Below are 17,734 nucleotides of genomic sequence, written 5' to 3' on the forward strand. Positions count from 1 at the left end.
ACGTCCTATTACGGGCCCATCAGGGCCTATATTTTTTCTTGTATAGTTGAGTTTCGGCATCTTTTCCCCGTTGACGAGAGAAGAACAGCTGAAAGTTCTCATCATACTGCAGTATTCCGTAAACGACCCGAGATGACGAAAGGACTTGAATGTACTTGATTGTAGGGTATCATAAAGTAGGTTTCAAATATCAATCCCATTGTGTAACTGAATTACTGTAGTGGGTCTATCATTAACTTTTAGCACCCCACCCTGCCTTCTTATTTGCCGGTCAGTGACGTCATACAGCAAGAGGAGTATCCAAAGCCGCCATATTGAACTACGGGGTATGACTGTCGCACTGATAACGCCTCTTCCGTGTAGTGCCGAACCGTAGCTCTTGCATTTGAGATCGTGTATATTTCGGCTTCCGTAGCTCTTCATCTTGATGCGGTGCTGACAGATCGCAGAATCTCCGTAGAAGCATTTGTTTATCTGCCATTGGAGGCAATTATTTGACGCATTAGGCTCATATCGTAAGTTTTATCATCCAAAACATTGCGTGTGTTGCGGTGACTTCAGTGTGTTTGTGTGTTGTAGATCGTATGATTGATGCGGCGGGGATGAATGGCGCACGGAATCGGGTAGGCAGTGCATACAGTGATGAGTGGTACACTAATCAATGACAATGGTACAGTGTGTGTCGTGGAATGTCTCGCCGGTACTGCCAAACGTCTACTGATGCTCTCGATCAGACCACTTCACAAGGCAGTCGCTTAGTACACTTGTACATATGTATAATGTTGTTCTGTTGATTATGTGGAGGATTTGAACGACAAGCATATTAAGATAATATATTCCTGTACATGTAGCCATGATTATAGCGGATAGATTTTACTTCAATGTATAGCTGGGGGTCAAAGTTTGGACAGTTTTTATGGTGGAAATATGGGCAGCTTGCTATAAAATCAAAAATAAAAAGGCACATACAGTGTCTAACTATACACAGCCCTGTCGCTGTACACAAGTGTAAGTCGCGACAGGGCTGTACGGTGTGGACACTCCGTAATCTCTGTATTCCGGGGCGCCGACGCGATTTTGAATTTACTGCACCATATTTGTTACTGTTAGGCCTATTAATACTAAGAGTGTGACTACATAAGGTGAAAACTTTATCTATTTAGCTACCGTTTTCAGCTATTGATATTGATATAGGCCTACTCATTTTATAACTTACCAAAAATTGCACCTTTTTTAATCCTGTACGCCGCAGAAATCGTAGAAATTGCAGAGTCGGTGCAACACTGGGCAAAGAGGGCGCTGTCGACTTCGCGGGCGCAGTGCCGTATATACTCTAGCAGCGCAATTTGCATGTTCAAAGCTGGGAAAGGTTTAACTATACACAGCCCAGTCGCCGCTGTACGTACGTAGCGCGACAGGGCTGTACCAGCGAAGCTCCAAACACGAAGAGGGTCCAACGATCGCATGCGATCGGATTGAATTTTGATACTTTAGATCATTTTTTTGTCTCTTCAAACTCGTCTGACGAACAAAATGATAATGAGACTTCATATCTATGCTATGAATATTGAAATTTAGATTTAATAACTTACCTAAAATGATGGTTATATGCAGCATGTGTGAACGGTTCACGAACGGTACATCGTCTTTCACGCCAGGCCATTTCCAATATCAGGGAGGTCACATGATCTGAATGCCCTTTCAAAAGGTCGCGCTGTCGACCGTGCTGCTAGTCGCTACACCAACACTCAAGCGCAGCGCATCGCACGCACGCAAAAGATTTCCGCAGAGATCAAGGCGCCATTTTGAATTCTGCAACGATGAACCCCGACGGTGTAGGGAATCCGCCAGAAAGTATAATTTTTTTGGTTCCACAGACTTATCACGAGGGCTCTCAATGGACTTACGAACCTTCTCTAATACAAGCATGCACTTAAGGTGAGTAACGTTTGGTAACGTGTACACTGTTTATAAAGAACGTATAAATTTTCATAAGTTTTCTGTTGTGTTGTGGTTCCCCACTTTGAAGGTGCCCGCTCGCTGGTCAGATGCTGTATTCGCGTAGCGTATTAACAGCATCTGGTCGGGCTAGGAAAGGTTTATTTTGAATGGCCCCGTGATGATCACAGCATTCCGGGTTAAGATTGGACTTTTTGCTCAGTGTATGTTGCGTGAGGACTCACTATGGACTGAAATACCATGCTCATAGTCCAAGTATCTCAATTCACGTGAGTGATTCATAAAATTTGTGAAAAGAATGTAGAAATTTTCAATAGTTTTGTTGTTGTGTGGCCGTGTTCGAGGGGTTTAGTAGATATGTGTATGGGGTTCCGTAGATATGTGTATCACACACCATCAGACCCCGTGCTAGCTTAGCGCACGGGGTCTGGTCGGGCTACATAGTGTCTAGACCCGGTGGGTGTAGGGGCACTGTGGGATGATACTACTATTACTAGCAATCTCCATTAGCATTGATACGAAGATTGCCAAAGTTGAGCTGTCATCAAGAGTAAAGTGCATACAACAGTAGGTGTTGCTAGGTAATGTTGCCTTTGTTGTCTTCTCTGCGCATCAAGCAGTCTGTATGTAGTGTAGTGATGCCAGGACGCATGCTTATGTGCCTCTTGAGTCTTAGTCTTAGACTTAGTATGACGTCACAAAAGAAGTTTGCTAAAGCTGTCATCCCCCTCGGCCAAATCATGAGCTGAACTATGATCGGACCACTGACTACAGTGGATCAGACTTCTTCAGACTCACGGAAATGAAAATTTAGCGTAAGTGCTGAAGAGGAGTCGATAGCATCTATGTAGGTCTCTGTAGGAAACTTGTGCCGTGCGCCCACGTTTGTACACATTCGACTAAACCAACGGGTCTATGTGCCTTTAACTTGTTAAATACTAGTATAAACCTAGATATATCTAGTAAGTCCAATGAAAGATTTGCATCATCACAACCTGAACAGACTGAGCTGAGGCTTTGTTTATCTAACTCGAGAGAGAGAATCACGTTTCAAAACGCGTTTTGAATGGGGCTTAGGAACATGATTTGATACATGATTCTCGGGGTGCTGCATTTATCTGACAATCATGTAATATTAGCAATTTGAGTGTTGTCACTGTGCAACTGCTTCCACTGTTCAACCTGGGAAACAGAGGTCAACTTTGTACCACCAAATACGCCTTCATCATTCCTGCACAAACAATGGGTAGAAAACACAAATGACGCTGGCTTTTCTCCACAACCGAAACCGCTGAAGTTGACCTGGGCAGCTCTGAGATATTAAAAGCATTTCTAAGATGGCATTGCGTTTATCTACTCGCAGAAAGGGGATTATGGTCTCAAATGCATTTCAAATTTGCCTTTTATTGTCAAAGTTACAGTGTTTCTTAATGCGTTTGAAAACACTGTTGTGTTTATCTATCACCTGAAAATGTCTCAAATGCTTTAGGACTGTGATTCTGCCTCAGAAAATTTGTACTAGTTCATCCTTACTGGCAGTAGTCATCACCACAAGAAAACTGAAGTTCTGCTGGAAGATAAATTATGCCTCAAATGTATTGTTACTTGCCTTTATGTAGACATAATTACAGACTTCTTGTATTCATAATCTGTTATTACAGTGCAAAATGCAGCATTTAGACCTCCTACAATAATGTAGTTTGTTCATATTTTCCTCATTCACCAAGTGACATACAGCAACAGTATACATGTAGTTTGGTACGCTTGACACAGCTTGCGTGTGTATGGTACAATTTGTAGATGGGCCCATACATCGTGCACAAAAGTTTGCCCAGCTTTTAGATTAGGAATATTCCACAATATCAGCTGTAATTCGCTACAACTCCATTGTATGTCAAAAATGCAGAAGTACAGTATTGTATCACTTCCTGCAGTCTCCGGGCGAAATGAGCTCTGCATACATGTACACAGTTGTTGCTGTTTCATGTGTGACTTTTTCCTGTGCACTTGCTTATGGTAGCACAAAAATTGCTCAACCGTCCAGTGCAGTTTCATGTGTCAAAAACCAGTTGAAGACGAGTCCCGAATATGCTCGGGTAGGGGTCTATGGGAAATATGCGTGTTGTAGCAAAATCAGACCATCTTCAACGGGTTATCATGTCTGAGCACCAGTTGAGTTGAATTGAAGGGTATGGTACTATAGAATATGAAACAAAAAAAAAAAAAAACCCACTAATTTTCTCCTCATTTTCAATGGTTATCAGGCTTATTTAGCTCACTCGGCTCATGTGAGCTATTGTGATCGTTCTTCGTCTGGCGTCCGTCGTGCGTCGTGCGTCATGCGTTGTGCGTAAACTACATGTATTTACATTTTACATCGCTCCCAAAGAGTGAATTGTTTTGAGCAATGACAAGAAAGTAGACAACAATATCAATGCTTTCTGACAACCGATTTGGTTCAAATTTAAGTGAGTGATTGGAAATACGCCAGTAAGTATTTCCTGTGATTCTGCTGCAATTTGGTTAATTGTAGAATTCAAGATATCTTGTATGTGGATACAATACAAAAGTACAGTTGTACAATATTGCCCAATCAACATTGTCATTCTACACTACCCAACCCTACTGGGTAGTTACAGCTAGTAGTGTATATGTACTGACACTTGCATATTTGGCAAGTCAGGGTATTCTACAGTAAGACCGAGTCCTTGAAGTATTGTATCTATGGGTCTATCAGCCTACATGGTGGTAGATCCTAGTAGTGAACTTGCTTGATCGTTTCCTGTAAGTTCCTATCTATCTAACAAGATTGGGTACGTCATCCAAATCAATGCCAGAAATCAAGGTCACAAATGTGCGCTTAAACTGACATTTCAGAATCCTGTCCTGTAGACTGTAGGTTTCCATAGCGTACTGAATTAGGTTTATGATGTCAGTGAATTAAAAGAGGGATTCATGCATTACTCAGCAATCCTTTCAATGATCTCTCAGACCTTTGGTTGTCTATTTTGAACTGTAGATCTGTTTTGATTTCCTGAAATTTTTAAAATGATTTAGAAACAGACTATTTTTTAAAAATGAATCAAAATCTGATACTGAATATAGGTTCTTGGTACAGAAAAAATTGTAAACCTGTGCTGTATCTAGTATTTTCCCATGACATCCATCTATAGTATTAGCTATTCTTTTGTGTTTGAACTCTCACTTGGGGCCATTACAGTATTAAATGTGATACCAGTATACCATTTACAGTGGAAACTTGTACAATTATGAGCACAGTTTACAAGGTACTTGACGTTATAATGAAAATCTCTGTGGTCCTATCCCCCCCCCCCCATAAGAAGTTGATTTATTTTACATTTACGATGACAAGAAAAATCTTCATTGCCTACATGTACATGTATGTGACCATAAAAATTCCAATAGTCCAGATGCTCAGTCGTCATTGCTTTGTTTTTGTGTCATGTACAAGACACCTTTGTAAGACCTTGCCCGGTACCATTGTACAAATGTACGTATCCCAGTTGTATAATGTACGTATGTTCAGTTGTACAATGTACAGTTTGTATGACCCACTGAACTTTTGTAGTACAGTACGAAAACTAGCATACAGTGTACAGTACATCAGTTCGGGGCTATGACCTGACATGACCTCACATCTAAAGACCACTCTTTGCTTTGATTATCCCCTTGCAAGCTTGAGTATTACAGATAGCTCTAATTCTGAAGTGCCTGCGATATTTTGAGAAATAGCACTATAATTCGCACCATGGTGAGTGAGTGAAAGCTGGAGCAAAACATCTCGAGATTTTGTTAAATAATCCTATCATTCAAAATATGTACGATTGAATAGCGCACGAACACAATTGCAAGTCAGGCTCACCATTTCAGTGATTTCAGGCATGCACAGTTTTGTTGACAAATTATTGCGATCGGCAATTAGCAGGATATTTCTGTCCTGATGAGGGGGTGCAAAAAATCTTGAGATTTGGATCGTGATAGTTATCACGCTACTTTGTCTGTGTGAATGCTACTGTAGTGTGACCTGAAGCTACCTCAAAGGGAAGCAATCACCATTGATTGGTCTTCTACAATATCTAGGGGAATACCCTTTTATCCCCTGCCAGACTAGTGTCTCTGGGTGTACATCCCAGTCTTTAGCTTTAGGCTCCACTGTCACATCCATAGCATGTCACTACATGTATAGTAGGGGGCAGTGTTTGGCACAGTTGGTCTACATGTAGCATGTCTGCCTCCAGATCCAAAGAACCTAGGTTCGATTCCAAAGTCTCACTTAGCAATATATAGTATTGATCAATTATATTTGTAATGCGCTGCTACAATGTCCTATATAGATGGGAATGTGTGATATCATACTGCCCCTGTCCTTCGGATACATGTAGGTCCTGTGTGAGAGAGTCACAACTCATGCATGTAAAAGACACGGCTTCAGTCATTTATTGCAAAGTACACAGGAGGGTGCACAAACCTTGTGAAGTGATACGGCCTCGCATCCAACTGGACCCCATGGAAGACCAATTAGAATGAATATGAGTTATCCAGCCATCTTCTCAGATGGAAATTAAACAAACAAAGAAACAAAACAAAATCTTACCAAATACATTATACTCGTGAACCACCACATATTTCCTGGTAGACAGTCACATCCTATCCATCCTGTCGTCCTTCCTTCTGAGACCAAAAAAAGAAAGAAAAAAAAAGTATTAAAAAAAAGTGGTCAATCATCTTTCTGTGCACACGTGCAGGATTATGTTCTCTGTGCACCGGTATTCAAAAGTGATAACATTTGGTAAAACTTTGTACATCGATACATGCATGGGTGTTCATACAGTATATCAATTTGTAATGCATTATCATGTACAGTTGAACCTCTCGTATCCGGACAAGTCGGGACCGGGGCTCATCTGGATAAGGGATTTGGCCGGATAAGGGAGACTCAATGCTTTATACATGTACAGTACATATACATACATACAATGTATGTACTGATGTAGCCCATTGTAGTACCACATGTAGTAATGTGTATACTGCAACCTTTTCATTGTTACATTTGGGGATGTTGAAATGTCTGGAGGTAAGCAATTTGGAAGGAAATTTGATGTAATGTATGTTAATCATGTTGGAAGTAATATGTAATTCATGTGTGTTTGGGTAGGAGTTGTCAAGGAGTTGGGAATCCCCCTTTCCTCCCGTAATTATTGAAAAAAAATCACGGCGAGATTGCGTCCGTATACTGTAATAGAGAGATCCGGATAAAGGGAGGCCGGATAAGAGAGGTTCAACTGTACCTACCACATCTACACCTACCGGTAACTTGAAGACTATTGTCCATGTGAGGAATGATACCCCTTTCAGGTAATCGCGGTTCAATTATCCGCATCCAAATAATGCGGATGAAGTAGTCAAAATCGCGTTCATATATCCCATGAAGTGCGCACTACTTTTACGAGCACCCGTTCATATAATGGTGCGAGTTATTTGTGCGAGTTATTTGTCATGGTTACTGCGCACGCCTCTATAATGACGTAATGTTTCCGTTGAATATCCTCACGTGTATGCACACCTCTCGCGCGCTCAAGCTCAGCAATCAGCGGTTGTGTGGGAAATCGAGTGACCTTTGACCGAACTGTGGAATGTTAGTGCGGATAAGTCGTAAAACGCGTTCATGTATTCTCGATCTACTCCTCATGCTGCAATTATGCGCATAATAGCAGCATCAAAATAATGCGCACTTTTCTACTCCTCTCCCGTTCATGTAATCGAAATTTTACGACTTAGTGCTCCTATTATCCGCATCCACGATTACCTGAAAGGGGTATAAGTGCTGCATGTTTCCATTCAGAGAACAAATAAACAATTAACTGTTGAGAAACTATTTTGGTGGAGAGAAATACCCCCCCCCCCCCCCCGCCGCCATTTTTACTTTTAAAATATGACCTTAAATACTCACACATGGTCTTGGCACATTTTATTGTCTATACACCAAGAAAATTATGCCTATAATACAGACACATGTGGATCCCAGTGGTTTCTCTGTCACTGCAGCAGTAATATTTTGGCACACTGGTTGTTGTGGTACATACAATTGTATTGTTGGTACAAGTATAGCATGTCTTTCAAGCTTTGCTTTCTGTACACTTAATTATTACATGTTACACCCTGTATATTAGGTTAAAGCATAACTACAATGTACATATTACTTGCATACAAGTATAAGTCATTGTAGGCCCCCTGTTTTTTAATCTCATCACATCAGTACATGTACTACAAGTCATTTAAAAAAGGCAGGTGTGGATTCATTACAGACTCTTTATACAGGCAAGTATTGCTTCAGAGGCAGCCCTGAAGTGCTAAACTTTTAGCACAAGTGAGTTAAGTGGGCACATGCGTGCACCATTTGTAATGTAGTGGACATTGCATAGCTCAAAAGTCACTGTATCGCACACTTACACGATACAGAAAGTAATCTACCAAACATTTTGTTTGTGGTAAACAGAGTAACTCTCAAATTTTTATTCTTTTGAAATGATATGTTATCAAGCCTATTTTATCATATCTAAACAGGTCCTATTGTGAAGTACTGTGTTCAATTTTGATTTGAACATTCTGCAGTACAGAAAAAGGATGTAATCCATACAGTGCACCCCTTGCTCTTCGCACTGAATTTAGGTTCAGCAGATAGAAACTGCAAATTTTATGAAGCCTGTTTATGAGCTTGTGTACTGTGATAAAATCTGGCAGCCAACTACATGTATAGTGCAGTGGCCACTGGTGATCACTTGAACTTTCCATTTCATAATGTGAGCTGCTGTTTTCTTCAGAATCTGAGTATCTGCTATAAAGTACTGTAAATTAAGGAATGTTCACGTGCATTTTAATTTCGTGAATTTCGCGAGCGACAACATTCACAAAATTAAAATGCACACGAAAGTTCTTGCCTACACAATATGCATTGGATGCCAGTGGCAATACGCGAAAATTTCTTGCTGCGAGAAAGGCCGTTGGTTCCAATTTGCGAAATTTTCATGCTGCGAATATATCATTTAATCTAGCCAGTTGCCCAAAGTAGAGTCATTGTAGTTGTAGTTTTTATTTAATGTTTGTATTGTTATTTTCATTATCATCATCTTGATTATTATATTCATGTATATGACTTATTACTACTACTACTACTACTACTATTACTACTACTACTACTACTACTACTACTACTACTACTACTTCTACTACTACTGCTACTACTACTACTACTACTACTACTTCTACTGCTACTACTACTACTACTACTACTACTACTACTACTACTACTACTACTACTACTTCTACTATTTACTACTACTACTACTAATTAATCATCATCATCACTATTAGTTGAAGAAGAGTCCCGAGAATCTTGGGCAGGTGTCTGTGGGAGATGTGTGTTACAGCAAAATCGGTCCTCAATGGGATATGTTTTATGCATGTACAGGTTGATAATGAATTGGCGACAGTCTGGTGATAAAAATTAAAGAATGAGGTCATGCACAAGTATCCGTACTTTCTTTGTTTCATTACGGAGTAAAGTGAAAAAGTGGGTGCGATTTTGTTTTGTTTTGTTTTTATTTTTAAGTGTGCTTTTCAACCCCATGCACTTCCATTGAATGAGAATCATCTGCAAGACAGTTAATATGAATGTTAAAGTGAGTGTTCAAGGCCATAAAGTTAATTAACTGCCAACTGATGCTCTTGTACCATTAGAACTACAGTGCTTGTCTATGTTGTGGGGAAAATTGTGCAGGTAGGTACAATGTATACGACAATGTGAATGATTGTATCATCTGACTAAACAATCTGGTGGGCATTAGCTTATGTGAGATATTTCACCTGCTTACCCAAAGTTAGCCCGACCAGACCCCGTGCGCTAAGCTAGCACGGGGTCTGACGGTGTGTGATACACATATCTACGGAACCCCATACACATATCTACTAAACCCCTTGAACACGGCCAACACAACAACAAAACTATTGAAAATTTCTACATTCTTTTCACAAATTTTATGAATCACTCACGTGAATTGAGATACTTGGACTATGAGCATGGTATTTCAGTCCATAGTGAGCCCTCACGCAACATACACTGAGCAAAAAGTCCAATCTTAACCCGGAATGCTGTGATCATCGCGGGGCCATTCAAAATAAACCTTTCCCAGCTTTGAACGATGCAAATTGCGCTGCTAGAGTTTGTACGCCCGCGAAGTCGACAGCGCCCTCTTTGCCCAGTGCTGCGCCGACATTTCGAATCATTTCTGCAATTTCTACAGTTTCTGCGGCGTACAGGATTAAAAAAGGTGCAATTTTTGGTAAGTTCTAAAATGAGTATCAATATCAATAGCTGAAAACGGTAGCTAAATAGATAAAGTTTTCACCTTATGTAGTCTCAGTAACAAATATGGTGCAGTAAATTCAAAATCGCGTCGGCTCCCCGGAATACAGAGATTACGGAGTGTCCACACCGTACAGCCCTGTCGCGACTTACACTTGTGTACAGCGACAGGGCTGTGTATAGTTAACCCAAAGTGGGAATTTACATGTAGGCAAAGGCCCCACACAGTTGGGTTTCTGTTGCCCAGGACTAACGGGCAGTTGGGTTTTTAGCATCCTGCTCTTTGATCATGCACAGTCAAACAATGTGGATGAAATGTTTAGGGATGAATACTGAATTCCAAAATATGTACAACAGATGATCTTTGTATGAGAAGGTCATTTAATTCTATTTCCATCACATTTGCTGTTTTAAACCATATGGAATGTAGGCCTACATCCTTGTATTTACTAATGACCGTACAAGGGTCAGCATCATGTACAGGAAGAAAATATCAAACAATCTGAACTGTGCAAAAAGCAACATTTCACTTTCATACAGTGACAAGTTCTTTCATATCACAAGGATTTTCTGTATGTACATGTAGGAAGAATTGACTCCGTGGATCATTGAAAGTGTACTTGTATAAAGCTCCTGTACACAGTGTACTCAGTTTATTCAGTTAGTACATTATGAACAGTATACTGCACAGTGCTGATGGGTTGTGATGCTTCATTACCCAAACAATGCCCCCCCCCCCTGATCTGAAATTTGATACTTATCAACTGTGCCTTGAAAGAGTGGCAACTTTTTTTCTCCAGCACTGTGGTTGATAAACAATACTTGACTAGTTGTGACTTGATATGAGTGACAGAGTCTTATTACAGTGGAATGCTATAGGAAGAAGAAATGCGAAGGATAGTTACACTTTCTGGTGACATACATCACATACATATAAATGTAATATTAAAGCTATTTTGCCTTTGTTTGAAACTTATGTGATTTCTTTAACTTAATTTGTATCAAGAGTACAGATACAACTATAAAAGTCACATTCACATGCAGGAATTGTTGTTGTTGTTTTTTGCAATGCGATGCGAAAATCAATTTGTATTTGTCACCATTTACACAAGCCCCCCCTAAAAATCACATGGCTGCAAATGAGGAGCTTCAAATCTCTAGACTAAGCATGCCTGAGCAATGACCAGAGGAGTTGCATTATAGGATTTAAAAAAAAAGAAGAAGTCAGGGACACACAAAGAGTTAAATACAAAAAAATAAAGATGGACTGATTTTATACCGTTTTTACTTCACCTTGCAAACATCGATTTTTGAAAACCATTTTATATCAAGTGTGTGTGTGGGTGTGTGTGTGTGTGTGTGTGTGTGTGTGAACAGGACAAGCAGGGAGGTGGGAACTCCACCTCCCTGGGACAAGTGAGTGCTAAACCCCCATTTAAAGGTTGCAACTCCAGGGGTGTCATAGTCATTTTATAGGGTGAAAGGCCCTAGTAGTGCAGCCTGCTGTTCATGTCCCTGGCGCACAAGGCATGTCCCTTTGTGATGTAAATTGGGGAGAACAATTGTCTTCTTTCAGGCTGCCTGTATTGTACATTGTTCTGCGTACACGTGAATACTCCACTCATACGAGCAGACTGATTTGATCCAAGACTCTGGGTGTATCATTTACAATGTACATGTATTCTCCTAACTTGGTATTCACACTTAGGTGAATTAATAGCGAGGTACATACAGTGTAAATCTTGAGATTTGCATCGCGATCAAAGTCTTGAGATTTTTGCCCATGTGGACTCAAAAATCCCCACTCTTCATCGTGATCAGCATCACGATGCAAACCCAAAGAAATCTTGTGCATATTTCTGAGGTACATTGTAATTTACCCCTTTGGTGACTATGTGAACGCTCGGGCAAATAATCTCGAGATTTAATATCCCATCATTCAAAGCGCAGATCAGTACAGCATGGGGAACATACCTTTGTTACATGCAAGACAGAATGGCAAAGAGAAGCTTATGCATTGAAGTGCACGGTGTGCGCCAGTGTGGCAGATTTCATGCATTGGCAAATTTGTTGACAAATTATTGTGATTGGCAATTAGTGGGACATTTCTGTCCATGTGAACACGTGGAAAAAATCTTGAGATTTTTATCACGATCGTTATCCCCCTATTTCTGTCCATGCGAACGCCAAGCATAAAATCTCGAGATATGGATTGTGATTGTTATCCTGCTATTTCGTGCGTATACATGAGGGCAGCTTGTCTTGAGATACATATGTATGGATTGTGATTGTTATCCTGCTCTTTTGTGCGTATGAGTGCAGCTTGTCTCGAGATATGGATTGTGATTGTTATCCTGCTGTTTTGTGCGTATGAGTGCAGCTTATGGGTCATCGCCTACTGTAAAAGTGGAAATTTTCACGGTGTTGAAATTTTCGCGCATTTCGCGCAACCAGAAACTAGCGCGAAAATAAAAGCATGCGAATATTTTTGCTTGCCGTACATTCCTGTGTGTGATGTCTTGATTCCGCGGAATTAAAAACATGCGAAACTCTTCTTACCCTGCCAAGCGTGAAAAATTAGTCGTGCGAAAATATCCACTTTTACAGTAGTTGGGTCTGCGTGTATCCTACGTGTAGTTGCATTCAGGCAAGCTTAAATGAACATGTTAAACATCATGAATATTAGGCAAAGCAGTTTGTTTTTAAATGCAGTACTCAAAATAAGTTGTACATTGCACCCGGTTTGTTAGGGATATCACATGGCATAACTGAGCTGTATATAATGCAGCTGTTGAGCTCTTTGGATTATTAGATGACTCGATACGATACATCTACAATCTACATCTACAATTTAGACAAAGGATACAGTGCACACTATGTGCAGTACATCTTTGGGACCTTTCCTTTGTCTAGTCCATTTCAAACATTGTTTCTGACATCAGTCGGTGATACGGGGTCGATGGGAAATCCTTCCACCTGCACTCATGAATGATTAACTGGAAATTGCTATCATACTTTTTTTCTTGAAATATTAAATTTCATAAACACAATTTTGTGACTAAGGGTTCAGTTTTAGGCATCACTCATCTGTCAGGATAGAGTACAGTAAATGAAGGTGTATGAAAGCCCAAACCATGGTTTTAAACCAGTGCTACTACAGTACGTGGTGGATGTATTGGCATAAACATGGGACCAAGGTTTCTTGCTGTATGTTGTGTGTGCATAGGTTCATCCACCTCTATCAGTGTGTCTGTTACATTATATCCAATTTGTATTCCAAGTGTGTGTTTTGGTTTTATGCTGCAAATTGCATTCACACACCATGATAGCGCAGTGCTGTTGACATTACTACAAAACATACAAATGCACTGTACACGTAGAAGGCATGCCATGATGATCATAGTCCCACGTACTCAGCTTTTAAGTGATGTTTTTTGCTTGTATCTTTCAGGCACACATCTAGCCATGGCTGCCGGGCCATACAACTACTCTTATATTTTCAAATACATCATCATAGGAGACATGGGAGTGGGGAAGTCATGTCTCTTACATCAATTTACAGAGAAAAAATGTAAGTATGATTGACTATCTGCTCTTTATTTCTGTGTTAATATGAATTCATACAAATCTGTATCAGTTACTTTGACTACTAATGAAGCAAAGATACCAGTCCTGTCAGCTGAAATTACATCGTAACAGCAATTACAAATATATCATGCTTATTATTGATATACATTTTTAAAGATAATGTAGATATGATTTGATTGTATGTATAATGTATGTTGTTGTTATTTTAAAGATCGAAAGAAGAGAGAGAGAGAGAAATGGGGCCCTATACAAATAATTTGCCCCAGACAGCACTTATAACATAAAACAAACATTATAGATCTTAAAGAGATATAAACAAGAATATTAAATGCATACCAAGTCTCCTCGAGGGAGCTCATATCGTCTCCACGAGGGAGCTCATATTGTCTCCACAAAGGAGCTCATAAAGTCTCCACGAGGGAGCTCATATTGTCTCCATAAAGGAGCTCATTACGTCTCCACGAGGGAGCTCATATGATATTGATGAATACCTCATATTATTCTTCAGACAAACTCAAATAATTACACAATACACGCGCGCGTGTACCGCACACTAACTCATCCACGTGCACACACTCAACCACATACACACACCTTCAACCACGCACAGACACTTCCATATCATGGTTCAACCCAAAATAATGTACAGTATTTAAATAGAGCACACACACAATGATATGTTTTTTACAAAATAGATAAAATTACTATAACTGTATCATTGTTTCGAAAGAAAGAAGAAGATGAAAAAATATATATATACAGTGTTTATATCAAGGAGCTCTAAGGCGTTGATACAGAAAAGTACTTGCATATACAGAAAAATATTTGCAGTGTTTATATCAAGGAGCTCTAAGGCGTTGATACAGAAAAATATTTGCAGCAAACAACGGAGAAATATGATACAGATATAATCCTGGAATCAAAGACGTATGAGTATACCTGCGGGCTTCAAGCCCCAAAAAATAAAAAGTACAATTTAGTGCCAGAAAGTGGGAGTCATAATAATCTTCAAAATAAATTCAAACCATAGATTTAAAGTATTAATTAGGTGCAGGCGACTCATACGAAAGGGGATTAACAAATATTTTTAAGTTGTTCTCACCACAAAAATGATGAAAGGTGTATCATTTATAAAATTACACTATAGGTATATGAACGAAAGGATCCCCTGTTCTTGCTAGGGAAACGCACGCAAGGAACGTAAGACAATATACATGAATATATTTTATATAATAGAGACCCATTGAGGGAGATGCCGGGATCTGCAGCAGCGAGTGACTCCCCAAACCCGCTTGCTGCAGATTCCGGCACCTATAGGCGAGGTGGACGGATGGAGGCCTCGACGTGACGGCTGACCAATTCAAAGGTGGGCTTGTTGTCGGAGGGGACCGGAGAGCGATGTCCGCTGCGAATGTCGTGAAGGTCTATTACGCTGATAGGGGAGAATGAAAGTCCTTCCCCTGTGTACTGGGAAGGGGAAAACGAGACTAAATAAAACATAAGTGAGATTTATCACAATCAAGCATGAAAAAAAGAAAGAAAAACAAAACAAAACAAAACAAAACAAAACAAACAAACACAAAAACCCACATATCATTGATAAGCAGATATATGCCAACATGACGTGTGTATAGGCAACTCGCAATTATTTATGAAGATGTATGATACATGTATATACCTCTTCAAATGCATTCCACAGCAACGTGGGAGACATTATTAATAAACAAGTAATTGATAATACCAATAATGCATAATAACATATAATACGACTCACAAAATATCTTGAAATCTACGTTTGCAAAATGATAAAGTACATGTACATTCTGCAAGACTTTGCAAAGTCCATGCTACAGCAAAGTTATGCAATCTTAAATACTGTGATATTTGTTGGTTTCCTTGACATAGGCAATAACTGCGTCCAGAGCTTTGTGATTTGCGAGTAAATCAGAGATGTGTAGTGATTGCTTATGGATAGCACGCATGAGATTTGTACGTTGATTTGTGTGTTGTTTGCAGTGTAATAGATAATGTTCCACGGTTTCCAGTGCATTGCATATTGAGCAAAGACCAGTGGGATGCTTACGGATAATATGATAAAAAGTTGCTAATCTGGCTCTGCCCATGCGGAGTCGGTGAGTTATTATTTCATCACGTCTATTCAGACTTTCAAAGGTGAAGGTGTTTGAGGCACAGGGTTGGATGTTGAAAAGATGGCGTCCTTTCTTAGACGAGCGCCATAACGCGTTCCAAGCGTCAAGACACCTATGTTTAATTACATGTCGTATATCACCAACACTTAGAGGAACACTGATTGTAATATTCTTACGTAAACTTTGTTTGGCAAGATAATCGGCTTTTTCGTTGCCCGCTAGACCACAGTGAGCTGGTACCCATGCTAAAGTGATGTCACACCCATTCATTACAAGATTTGAGCATTTAAGAAGGACTTCATTGGGAAGGTCAAGGATATTTGAGGTGTGGTTATTCAAAAGTGTCAAGGCACTGAGAGAATCTGAGAAAATAACAGCTCTGAGAGGGGGAGAGGATTCCAGCCATGATAGGGCAAGAAGAATTGCTACCAGTTCTGTACGACAAATTGAGATGGGTGAAACCCTTTCACTTATTTCATGACGATAGTGAGGTACGTAAATTCCAATGCCAGAACAGTTAGTGGAGGGATCATGGGAACCGTCAGTGTAAATTGTCAGGTGGTTTGAATATGTGGTCTTTATGGTTTGAAGAGCAGTTTGATGTTGCGCTGAAGGGAGGGCGGTCTTGGGACATGAGCTGTGAAGAGAGAAGTCAATATTGGGATGTTCAATGGACCAAGGGGGACTGGGATAAACATGCATTGGTTGCAGCTTTAGGAAAGTGTCCGTAAGCGGCTTTACTCGGAGAGCGAAAGGAAGTTTGTTTTGTGGCCATTTATTCGAAGAGTATTGCCAGCAGTTGACAATGGCTTTTCGGACGGGGTGAAGTGGGGACAGTGTGTATATGTAGGCGCAGTAATTGAAGGCGGCCCTTTCACGGCGTATATGGAGTGGTGGTTCGTTACATTCTACTTGAAGTGCATGCAGGGCGGTGGATGGTAGCGCGCCGGTGCATATTCGAAGGGCATGGCCCTGTACTGTATCTAGTTTGCTTGAAAGGAGCGGGGATAAAGAACCATAGATTTCACAGGCGTAGTCGAGATGAGGGCGAACTAGAGACCGGTAGAGTAAGAGAAGGATTTGTGTATCGGCGCCCCAGTTTGAACCGGTTAGCGAACGGAGGAGGTTTAACCGTTTGTTGCATTTCATTAAGATGTCTTGAACATGAGGGGACCATGACAAGGAGTAATCAAGGGTAACCCCTAGGTATTTATGAGAAGGGACGACTTCAAGCGGAGCGTTCTGGAGACGAATGCAGAAACCTGTGGGAGAAACTGGGCGAGAGTGAAATATAACCACTTTAGACTTATTAGTAGACAGAGAGAGTCCATACTGTGTCATCCAATCAGAGATGCTATTCACATCGGACTGGAGTTTTGTATTGATGTGACGAAGACTGGTAGAAGAATGCCATAAAGCGATGTCGTCAGCATACATAGACACGTTTGATGCACAATAATGTATAATTTCATCAATAAACAAATTGAATAATAGAGGACTAATGACGCTACCTTGCGGGAGGCCAGCTTGGCATGTACGAATGTCTGAAAGTGTGGAGTTTATTTGCACCTGAAAAGTTCGTGAGTCCAGAAAACTTTGTACCCAGCTTAGAAATCGGCCTCGAAGTCCCACTGAGTATAGTCTGGAAAGCAGT

The 17,734-nt window shown here is 40.3% G+C and overlaps 1 protein-coding gene across 1 annotated transcript in view; it reads left to right on the forward strand.

Annotated features, from left to right (window-relative positions):
- Nucleotides 1-319: 319 nt before the first annotated feature.
- The window catches only part of LOC140240385 (ras-related protein Rab-14), a 30,219-nt gene continuing 12,804 nt past the window's right edge, over nucleotides 320-17,734 (forward strand). The window contains exons 1-2 of the mRNA XM_072320156.1: nucleotides 320-515; nucleotides 13,794-13,913. Coding sequence (XP_072176257.1) covers nucleotides 13,808-13,913 — 106 coding nt within the window. The 5' untranslated portion in view covers nucleotides 320-515; nucleotides 13,794-13,807. The remainder of the gene's footprint in view (nucleotides 516-13,793; nucleotides 13,914-17,734) is intronic.

This window comes from Diadema setosum, chromosome 17 (assembly GCF_964275005.1).
Source record: "Diadema setosum chromosome 17, eeDiaSeto1, whole genome shotgun sequence".
In the NCBI taxonomy this organism is placed as follows: Eukaryota; Metazoa; Echinodermata; class Echinoidea; order Diadematoida; family Diadematidae; genus Diadema; species Diadema setosum.